We start from the raw sequence: 11,685 nt of genomic DNA, 5'->3' as shown, positions 1-11,685 counted from the left end.
AGAGAGAGAGAGATGACGAAACTGAGATCGATCAAAAACAGGTTGAATGAAAGAGGGTAGAATGGTCATGTAAAAATAGTGAAAATAAACCTTTTTATTATTTAAGATGTTTTAAGGTGACCATCTTATCATGTAACATGTTTTAATGGTAACCTTTTTATCATGTGGAACATTTGAAGACTATTTTATCATTTGTACCTTCAAATGGTAGTTTAGTGTTAAATCCCCATTAATTAATATATATATATATATATATATATTAAATGAATTGAAATTTTATATATGGCATGAAATTTAATTAATAATTAGCTAGCGTTATACATATATATTTTGTTATATTTTCAGGATATATATGAATAAGAGTTGGATTTCGCTTCCAAAATGGAACAAAAGATACGGTAAAGGAGTTATGAGTTTTCTGGAATATGCGCTAGCTAATGCTAACGGGAATACAATTTTCTATTCCCCGTGCACAAAATGTCAGTGTCGCAGCGATATGCATCGATTTGGGATTGACAAAATATGGCAGCACCTGAAGAGTAACGGGTTTTGGGAGAAGTACACATGTTGGTTACATCACGGTGAAACATCATCAGGGGGTCCGCATGATCATGGGCAATTTTCTGAGACGGGCAGTACATCCAACGATCCAACAACGGCCTTCATCAACGACATGTTTCCTTATGAGAACGGTGTATGCGCTCAAGGACAGTACATGCCTGACCCGGTGCAGCCATTCCCTAGAGCTGTCAACACTGCTGGTATTGACAAGTACAACAAACTGCTTGCTTTCCAACAGACCCCTGTGTACCCCGGTTATCAGAAGACCGTTCTTGAAAGTGTGATGGACGTAATGAAGATTAAAGTTGAGACAAAATCGACTGTGAAAGCTGTTGATGATTATCTACAGTACACTACTTCGATGCTGCCCCACGGTCATCGTTTTCCTACCACTCATCATAAGGTCCGATGTATCCTGAAAGATCTTGGGCTTTCCTACATCAAGATCCATGCATGCAGATATGACTGCGTTCTCTTCTGGGGTAAAGATCTAGAAGGGAATGACCTTGCTGGCCTTGACGCATGTCCGGTATGTCACACTGACAGGTATAAGCTGACTCCTGCAGGCAACAGAAAACCTGTGAAGGTACTTCGGTATTTCCCTTTGAGGGATAGGCTGGAGCGGTTGTACATGTTTTCACACACGGCCGAAGCTATGAGATGCCACGCTGATAGGGAATTGCATAACGAAGATACCCTTATACACCCTGCTGACGGGGAAGCTTGGAAGCATATAGACAGGGAGTTTCCTCATTTTGCGTCAGAGGTCCGAAATGTGAGGCTCGGGCTCTCATCCGACGGGTTCAACCCTTTTGGCAATATGAGTCTTCAATACAGTGTATGGCCGGTGATTTTGGTACCGTACAACCTTCCTCCATGGATGTGCATGAAGAAGGAATACAATATGTTGAGTTTGTTGATTCCGGGGCCCGCTTATCCAGGGAAGTGTCTCGATGTGTATTTGAGACCTTTGATTGAAGAGCTTAAGTTTTTGTGGGACGTTGGTCATCCCACTTATGACAAGTACATGCACGAGATGTTCCAGATGCATGTCATGGTTGTTGGTACCATCAGTGATTTTCCTGCCCGTGGGATGTTGTAGGGCAACGTTGTTAGGGGATACAAGGCTTGTCCAGAGTGCCTTAGTGATGAGGGGAGCAGCAGTCATTGCAACAAGATATGCAAATTGGGTCACCGTACTCTCCTTCCATATGATCACGAATGGCGGCTCGATGCACAGGCATTTGATGAGACCGTAGAAAACGGTGTGCCTCCCAGAAGATGGACGGGGGAAGAAATTTTAGCAGTGCTTAATGAGTACGATTTTGGGCAACTCAGCAATCATCCCAATATTGTGGCGACAATACCTGAAAGACCCGACATGTACAAATTCTGGACACATAAGAGCATATTCTGGGAACTCCCATACTGGAGTAAGTTGTTGATCAGGCACTACCTAGATGTGATGCACATAGAAAAAAATGTTTGCGACAGTATGGTGCACAGTGTTGAACTAGGAGGGGAAGACAAAGATGGTCCTAAGGTACGCATTGATCTTAAAAAAATGCAATTAAGAAGGCATCTGTGATTGAAATAAGGGAAGAAAAAAATGCCTCAAGCTCCTTACACTGTGAAGCCTGACCAGAAGAACGTAATTTTCAAGTGGATGAGTTGTGTGAAGTATCCTTCAGGCTATGCAGGAAATATAGCCCGGTGTGTGAACTTCCGGGACAATAAGATGTACGGGTTGAAGAGTCATGGCTGTCATATCCTGCTACAACGTCTCTTCCCTGTTTTCATTCGACTGTTCTTTCCCCGTCTGGTGGTGGAGCCGTTAGTAGCATTGGCAAGATTCTTCCAGAAGTTATGTACACGGGAAGTGAAAAAATCTAACCTCCGGGAAATGCAAGAGGACATCATTTATATCATGTGTAAATTTAAGAGGATATTTCCTCCAAATTTTTTTGACATCATGCCTCACCTGATGATCCATCTTCTCGAGTAATTGTTGCTTACCGGTCCGGTCCAGTACACTACACTTGGATGTATCCCATGGAAAGGTACGTTTTTTACACCTGAATTCCTCAATATATATACATGTTTAATAATCATAACATTTTGCAACTTGATTTATAGGCAACTTGGAGACTACAAAGATTATGTGGCTAATAACTCCGCGCCTGAAGGATGTATAGCTGAAACATATATTGCGCACGAGTGCGTCACCTACATGAAGTTGTATTTAGGAGCATTAAAGGAAACTCCGCAAACCATGCCGGTAGATGTACCGAAGTTCAATCTTTCCATAGTCTCCAATGATGTTGAAGTGTATGGAATTTTGCCAGACTCCTACAAGTTGCAACCACATGAGCTAGTCATTGCCCACTGGTGGGTATTGATTAACTGTCGAGAAGTTGAATACTGGAAAGACATCCATCTATATTGTCCAGACATTCAAGGTGATCTCGAGTACCACAACAAGGAGTTCGCAGATTATTTTGGCGGCTGGGTACGTAATTTAATATTTTTGTACGTGTTTATGTTTATTGCATAATTATCCATATTTACAGTTGAATGGTTGGTTGCAGATGAACCATATTCAATTTGATGGTCACCTAAATTGGTCGCACGAACTAAGACTTCTAGCGATGAAACCGATAATGTCAAGAGTTTATCCGATGTGCAAGGTGAATAGCGTGCAATTTATATGTGAACAGAGAGACAGCAGACTGAGAACACATAATTCTGGGGTCATGGCGCATGGTGGGTAGAATGGAGTTGACTATTACGGTGTTCTCCATTCAGTGGTGGAACTCGTTTATGGGCAAGGCATGACAGTGCACCTCTTCAAGTGTAGATGGATTGATACTAGGCCGCAGAGCATGAAGACCGATCAGTACGGAATATTATCGGTGAACACTGCTACAAGTTGTTACGAAAATGACCCTTTTGTTTTTGCCACATCGGTAAAACAAGTGTTTTATCTTGATGACCTTGCTAAGGGTGAGGCGTGGAAAGTAGTCAACCTTATGCACCCTCGAAACATTTACCGGGCGACTACACTTGGAGAGGCCGAAGACGAGGAAGAAGATGTTGCGTATCAAGAGCCCAACGCAATAGGTATTCCTAACTCCTCTACCGTTCGCCTTAATAATTTTAAAGCGGGTCGTTCGGTGCGAATACGTGATGAAGAGCCAAGGCTTATTGATGTTGATCCAAATCAAGAAACAGACGAAGACTCTGGAGATGAGGAAATGCATAGATTACCAGAAATTAATTCTGACACCGAAGAAGACTCATCGGATGATTCCGATTCCGATTACGAGACTTAGTTTTAATTTAGATGACGTAATACATTAATTTGTAATAAAAAAGAATGTATTACCTTTATAGTTTACATATGTTGAATTCATATTTCTGTTATTTTATATGAATTTTGGTGATATATGAACAGGAAGTTAGTATGGTTTACATTAAACCTTCAGTTTTTTTAATGTATTTTTTATTACTTTAGCCGACGAATTATAGTATATTCGTCGTCTAAAACAATCTTAGCCGACGAATTATATTTTAAGTCGTCGGTTAAGATCAGGTTAGCCGACGAATACCCTAATATTTCGTCGTCTTTATTTATTTTTTTATTTTTTATTTTTTATTACATACTATAGCTGACGAATATATTAGGGTATTCGTCGGCTAAACCCTAAAATTTTTCTATTACATACTTTAGCCCTATCTTCGGTGGTTATTTTCCGTAAAATTTTTATACTACTTGTTGCGTCTCATCGATTTGAAACAATTTTCAGTTGAAGGTCCGGCGAAAATACGAAATTTAGACGGTCCAACAACCTTTTCCGTGCATTTAGGGGTTTGACTTACTAGATTGACCGTCGGGATCGAGTCCTTAACCTTGTCGGATCAAGTTGAATTTTTGCCCATACATGTATTTTGTCATGATGGTCAGATCTGACGGTCGGATTTATTTTTCTCAAGTTTGATCATCACAATCACAACATGCATACTAATGTTGTATAACTTGTTTACCAAGTGTTATGTAAATGTTCCGTTTCAAAAACAAACTATACGTAAAACCTTCAAACGCCAAAAAGTCATGAAATAAGATATGACGAGAATGTTGAAATATGTCCACAATTGAAAAATCACAGTATTCCGGTAAAGTTTCGGTGCCGATAGTTGCGGTTAATGCAATTTTTCATTCTTTCTCCCTATGAGTAGCCCTATCTTCGGTGGTTATTTTGCGTAAAATTTTTATACGAATTGTTGCGTCTTATCAATTTCAAACTATTTTCAGTTGAAGGTCCGGCCAAAATACGAAATTTAGACAGTCCAACGACCTTTTCCGTGCGTTTAGGGGTTTGACTTACAGGATTGACTGTCGGGATCGAGCCCTTAACCTTGTCGGATCAAGTTGAATTTTTGCCCATACATGTATTTTGTCATGATAGTCAGATCTGACGGTCGGATTTCTGTTTCTCAATTTTGATCATCACAATCACAACATGTCTACTAATGTTGTATAGCTTGTTTACCTAGTGTTAAGTAAATGTTCCGTTTCAAAAACAAACTATACGTAGAACCTTCAAACGCAAAAAAGTCGTGAAATAAGATATGACCAGAATGGTGAAATACGTCTACGGTTGAAAAATCATGGTATTCCGGTAAAGTCTCGGTGCCGATAGTTGCGGTCAATGCAATTTTCCATTCTTTCTCCCTATGGGTAGCCCTATCTTCGGTGGTTATTTTCCCCAAAATTATTATACGACTTGTTGCGTCTTATCGGTTTGAAACTATCTTCAGTTGAAGGTTCGGCCAAAATACGTAATTTAGACGGTCACAATCACAATGTGTCGAATGTATAAAGTATTTAAGCCGACGAATTTCAAAGTTTAGCCGACGAATTTCAACGTTTAGCCGACGAATTTCAAAGGGTTAGCCGACGAATTTTAAAGTTTAGCCGACGAATTTAGACTCTTAGCCGACGAAGTAAAAATTTCGTCGGCTAAAGTGGTACGGTATACAGACGAACCCCAGCGCGAGAACAGCCTCCACCGCGTGAATTCGAAACCCTAGCCTCCTCCGCCTCCTCGAGCCCTCTCCCGGTCGCCCTTTCCCTCTACCGGTCTCCCTCTCCCTCTCCCTCCCTCCGGTCGCCCTCTCCCTCTCCCGACCGCCCTCTCCCTCTCCCTCTCCCTCTCCCGGTCGCCCTCTCCCTCTCCTGCTCGCCCTCTCCCTCTCCTGCTCGCTCGGGCTTCGCCTGCTCGTCACTCGTCAGGTGGTGTAATTCTCTAATTTTTATTTCGATTTGTGTGTTTAAGGTTTCGAATTTAGGAATTTAGGGTTTTTATGCGCTATTGATATTGTGGATTGGTTTATGATGAATATATTGAGAATTTTGGTGATAATCCATCTATTGAATGTTATTGGTGTGAATGATTGAGTTGGTGTTTTGACAAAAATTTGCATTAATTTGATAGGACCAAATAAAAAAACTATGATCGACGCCGATTGATTTTGCAAGTTTTAATATATTGGATTATGCAAGTTTTAATATATGGTTTTGTTGGAATATTGTGGATATATTCGATGCCTATTGATTTTGTGTATGACCTACATGTGGTGTGTCGTTATTAAGTTTCATGATTTTCTTTCTCAGCCTTGATTCAAATTAATATTTTAAACAGGATGAGCGGTAATTTTAGATCGACGAAGGGTTTGAAGGACCAAAGGTCCGAATCGTCTGAGGGAACCTCTAGCAACCCTCAAACGTCGTTTCGAGGCCTCATGACGGCCAGACGTGCGGCCCTTCTGGAGACGGCGCAGAGGCAGCCGGAGGTGCCCCCGTCATCGAGGCAGCAACGCGTCCCTCATTCCTCTTGGCAGTTGTGGCCTCAGACCCAGACGGAGGTGTCTGCACCCCATATGCCTGAGATACACCGGGCGCCCACTCCGAGTCCTACTATTTCGGATGGTGGGTCATCTGGGGTACAGATGCCGCCGCCTCATCTGTTCCTTCCGCGGATGATACCGGCCTTACCTGCAGTCGATGGCTCAAGGGCGCCGATTTATCCACTACCCCCGCCAGTGGCTTCATCAGCGGCGTACCGGTTCGTGCCTTTTGATACGCCTCTTATTTCCGTGAGGGTATCATCATCGGCCACAGAGACGGAATCTGTCGCGTCCGCCGCATCGCCCTTAGGTAATGAAAGATGAATGATTTGTTTTCTTATAATTCTCCGATTTTAATAATCAATTTGGTTTATCATGTGATAGGCACCGTCGGGGTGAAGTCGGCAAAGAAGAAGAGAGGCCCCGTCACAGGGAAGGCTCTCGAGAAGATGGTCGGTACCTCAGGGAGGATCGTCATCCGTACTGACGGGGATGGCGACATAGTATCGGGCGGGAAGTCGAGGACGTACTCCGGCCGTGTGGGAGCGCTCATTAGGGATAGAGTCCCTATGTTGTGGTCAGACTGGGGCGAGGTCCCGCATGAGGTTAAGGATATGGTTCACAACGCGATGTCGGTGAGTTTACAAAATGCCTCAATAATATTATGTATTACATTGTTGATTTTTCGAAAAACTAAACTAATAAACTGTTAAATGCAGGTGTGGTTTGAGGTTCCCAAGCACCTGAAGAGCAGCTGGGCGGACGTTGTGCATAGGGGACGGTATGTTGGGAAGTTAATGAAAAAACAAAATTGTATGTGATATTAATAATATTTCTAATATTTTTGTTGTATCTGTAGGTATAAGGAGTGGAAGAACGAGTTGCGGACCCACTGGACTACGCACGGGAACGCACGTTCTGGTACCCCTGTTGAGTTCCAGTACAGGGAGTACAAGTAGCGTCGACTTCTGAAATCAGAATTCAACAACCCTCGTAAACAGGTATTTAAAAAAATTAATTAGTTAATTTGTCATTAAGTACGTGCGTTTTTAAATATTTTACTAATAGTTTAGTTTTTTCTTTGAAGGCCGTTTCCCGGGCGAACGCTCAGAACCGGCAACGAAACACAAGGAACTATCGTGCCGGTTCTAGACCGTTCGTTGTCTTCATGGACGAGGCGGCCAGGGAACATCCAGAAGTCAACCAGTACGTCTATAAGTACGAGAAGGCATATCCTGACGCCCAGTAGGATATTGTAAGTCATCTTACGTTTTTAAATTTTTAATTTTACTTATATATATGTCAAAATGTTAATTAATAATTTTTTTCTTATCCAATTAGGCGAAGGTGAGGGAGGCTAAAGACGAGGTGATGAGTGCTATAGTGAGAGAGACATGGCCGGACACGCAGGAGGAAGAGATGTCCGAAGCCATGTCCCGGATCGACACTTCGGATCCGACGGTTGGGGCGAGGATCATGGGCACAGCCTTCCCACCGCGAGCAAACAACTTCTACTGCCGGGGTCTAGGAAAGAAGGGCGAGGGGGTCCTAAAGACCACTCCAGGATTTCAACGAAAGGCAGCCTCGACCAGCAGCAAGACCACGACCACGACCACGACCACGACCACCAAGACGACTCAGCTAGAGTCGGAACTTCAGAGACTATGGGAACAGCAAGCTGCTCAGGCTGCCTATAATGCCTCGCAGGTAGCCTATGTTCCCGAGATACATGCCATCCAGCACGCCCAGCAGCAGCAGATGTTCCAGTACATGTAGAACTTTACAGCTGCCCAGCTTCAGGGACTTCCGGCTCCACCCATGCCTACGGCTATACCAATACCCCAGCCGCTGCAACCTCCGCAGCATCCCCCAGAAGCGGATATTAATTTAGACGATCTAGATTTTGTGTAATTGATAAATTATATATTGTTTTCTGTGCTTATTGTTGTTGTTGGTTATATGGAATTGTTTTGGTGTATTTTGTAGCTTGCTTGGAATGGTAATTTAGAAATTTCAGGTTTTTTTTTTTACTGGAATGGACTTATAGCCGATGAAATACGCAATAATTCATCGGCTATAGTATTTTAATTTTTTTTAAATATGGTTTAGCAGACGAATTATGGCACATGTCGTCGGCTAAACCCTTCTAAAGCCGACGAAACAGACTATATTTCGTCGGCTTTAGTTATTTTTTAATTTTTAATTAAACACTTTAGCTGACGAAAAATTTAAGATAATCGTCGGCTAAAGTCTGAGAAAAACCGACGATATGTTTTTCGTCGGCTAAACTCTTGGACTATAGCCGACGAATATCTTAAATTTTTCGTCGGCTAAAGTCTGGGAAAAAAACCGATGACATGTTTTTCGTTGGCTAAACTCTGGGACTATAGCCGACGATGTCTTCTAGTTTCGTCGGCTAAAGTCATCGCCGACGACCTTTTCCCAACGAAATCTTAGCCGACGATTATCCGACGATGGATCGTCGGCTAAGATCTTAGCCGACGAAAATTTTTCGTCGGCTAAAGTGCTTGTCCTGGTAGTGCTTGCCTGTTGGTCTTTGGGTGAGTTACCGACGCGAACACCATCCAAGTCCCTATGTCCTCGGTGAATTCGATGAGATTTGGGTTACTGAACTGGGTGCCATTGTCTGTTATGATTGTCTCCGAGATTCCGAACCTATAGTAGATATTTTTCATGAGAAAGTTCTTTACACTGTCGGTGGTTATTCCACTTAGGGCTCTGTTTTGACCCACTTCGTGTAGTAATCCACTGCCACGATGGCATACTTGTACTGTCCAGGAGCCGTTGGGAGCTTCCCGATTAGATCTAGTCCCCATTGGGTGAACGACCATGGAGACATCAGGATCGAGATGGCGATGGATAGGGAATGGACTTTGTTAGCGTGCTGGTGGCACTTCTGACATCGCACTAATACTTGATCCGCCATCTTCCCTATATTGGGCCAGAAGTACCCCGTTCTTAGTGCCTTGAAGGACAAAGATCTTGACCCAGAATGATTGCCGCAGACTCCTTTAGTGGATATCCCAGAGAATGGTCTCGCCTTCCTCTACTGATACACACTTGAGGTTGGGGAAACAATAACCCCGGCGGTACAACTTATCATCTATCAGAGTGTATCTCGCACACCTCAACTGCAACTTCTTTGCTTGTCGCCTATCTCCGGGCGGACCCCTTCCTTGATGAATTCGATGATGGGGTCCATCCATGTGGGCTCCCTGGGGCCAACGGTGATGGCAAATATCTCCGAGATCATCTTGCTAATGCTAGGCCGATCTAGGATTTCGACCTTGACCTTCTTGCGCCTTTTCTGACGGGTACCGGTGGCTAGTCTAGCCAACGCATCGGCATTACTATTTTCCTTGAGTGACCGTTGCTGACTCGAACCTGTGCAAGAGAGCCTTTGCCAGCGCCTGGTAAGAGTTTAGATGCGGTTCTTTGGCCTCAAAGGTCTCGCTGACCTGATTCACCACCAGTTGCGAGTCGCTGAACACCCGTACACTCTTGACTCCTATCTCTTGTGCCAGCTGCAGTCCCCCGATCAATGCTTCGTACTCAGCTACGTTATTGGATGTGGAGAACTTGAATTTCAAGGCGTACTTGTATTTGAACCCATCCGGGCTTACCAATATTATTCTTGCTCCACTCTTATCTTTGGTTACAGAACCATCTACATACAGCTTCCAGCCCGGCTCGACATTCTGGGGGGCCATTGTTACCTCATGCTCAATCTCAGGGTGCTCCTTGTTGTCCTTCATGGTGGTTAGCTCCGAGATGAAATCTATAGCCGCTTGCCCTTTGATGGCTACTGTCAGCATGTAGTGTATGTCGAACTTACCCAAGTCTATCGCCCATTTGGCCAGTCTCCAGCTCGCTTCCAGCTTCTACAGAACCTGCCGGAGAGGGCAGTTGGTGAACAAGGTAATAGAATGTGCTTGGAAGTAGTGCCGTAGCTTCCGAGCAGTCACAATGAGTGCCAGAGCCAATTTTTCGAGGTCCGGGTACCTACTCTCTGCCAAGGTGAAGCCTTTGCCTACATAATACACCGGGAGCTCGATGATGTCGTCTTTCCTGATCAGGGCTGAGCTCAATGCTGTATTAGACGTTGCCAAGTAGAGGTATAACATTTCTCCAGGTATCGGATTCGACAACATGGGCACCGATGCCAGATATTCCTTGATTTTCCTAAAAGCCTCTTCTTGCTCGGGCCCCCAGTTGATTAGCTTGCAATGCTGACTCTTCAGCAGCTTAAAAAATGGTGTGCACCTGTCTATGAGTCTAAAGACAAACCTAGCGAGGGCCGCCATCTTGCCCATCAGGGACTGCACATCACTCCTGACCTTTGGCACTTCCATATCTAATATGGCTTGAACCTTCACCAGGTTTGGTTTGATTCCCTGCTTGCTTATCACGTGGCCCAAAAACTACCCTTTGACAACTCCAAACAGACACTTGTCCGGGTTCAGCCTCATGCCGTACGCGAGGATAATGTCAAAGACTGCTTGCAAGTTGCTTACATGTTTGACCGCGGTAAGACTCTTCACCAACATGTCATCCATGTACACCTCCATGGTTACTCCTAGTTGCTTAGCAAACATTTTGTTCATTAGGCGCTGATAGGTTGCTCCCACGTTCTTCAGACCAAACAACATCCTCTTGTAATAATACACTCCTTTGTCGGTGGTGAATGCGGTGTGTTCTTCGTCTGCTGTATTCATCATTATCTGATTGTAGCCGGCATATGCGTCCATGAAACTTAGCATTTCGAACCCGGAGGTGGAGTCAACGAGTTGGTCTATTCGTGGCAACGAGAAACTGTTTTTAGGGCATGCCCTGTTAAGACTCGTGTAATCCACGCATATCCTCTACTGCCCTACTACTTTCTTAGGGACCATGACCACGTTGGCCAAACACTGCGGGCACCTGGCTTCCTTGATGAATTGGATGTCCAACAGCCTCTGCACCTCTCCCTTGTTGATGTCAAATTTAGCTAAATCAAATGATCTACGCTTTTGCATCATTGGGGGCACGCCTTTTAGGATTCCCAATCGGTGCGTCACTATATCTCTCGAGATGCCAGGGACATCTGCATATGACCAGGCAAATGCCTTGCTGTTGGCCTTTAGGAAGCACATGAGCTCCTCCCTCACTCCAGGAGGCAACCCCGTCCCTATTCTTGTTGTCCTCATAGGGAACTCG

General features: G+C 44.0%; 2 protein-coding genes across 2 annotated transcripts in view; both read right to left on the bottom strand.

Moving 5' to 3' along the window:
• LOC101314359 overlaps positions 1 to 9,415 on the bottom strand; it is a 10,813-nt gene extending 1,398 nt beyond the window's left edge. Inside the window, exons 1-2 of the mRNA XM_004295746.1 lie at positions 9,222 to 9,415; positions 9,016 to 9,144 (exon numbers count right to left, since the gene is read on the bottom strand). Of these exons, the coding sequence (XP_004295794.1) occupies positions 9,016 to 9,144; positions 9,222 to 9,415 (323 nt within the window). The remainder of the gene's footprint in view (positions 1 to 9,015; positions 9,145 to 9,221) is intronic.
• A 424-nt stretch (positions 9,416 to 9,839) lies between these two features.
• On the bottom strand, positions 9,840 to 10,304 carry LOC101314071 (ribonuclease HI-like). The gene has a single exon (XM_004295745.1). It carries the CDS (start codon positions 10,302 to 10,304, stop codon positions 9,840 to 9,842), a length of 465 nt encoding a protein of 154 aa, XP_004295793.1.
• Between the last annotated feature and the right edge of the window lie 1,381 nt (positions 10,305 to 11,685).

Source organism: Fragaria vesca, linkage group LG3 (genome assembly GCF_000184155.1).
Source record: "Fragaria vesca subsp. vesca linkage group LG3, FraVesHawaii_1.0, whole genome shotgun sequence".
Lineage (NCBI taxonomy): Eukaryota > Viridiplantae > Streptophyta > Magnoliopsida > Rosales > Rosaceae > Fragaria > Fragaria vesca.
The sequence above is the reverse complement of the archived record's forward strand: the minus strand, read 5'-3'. Positions and strand labels throughout refer to the sequence as shown.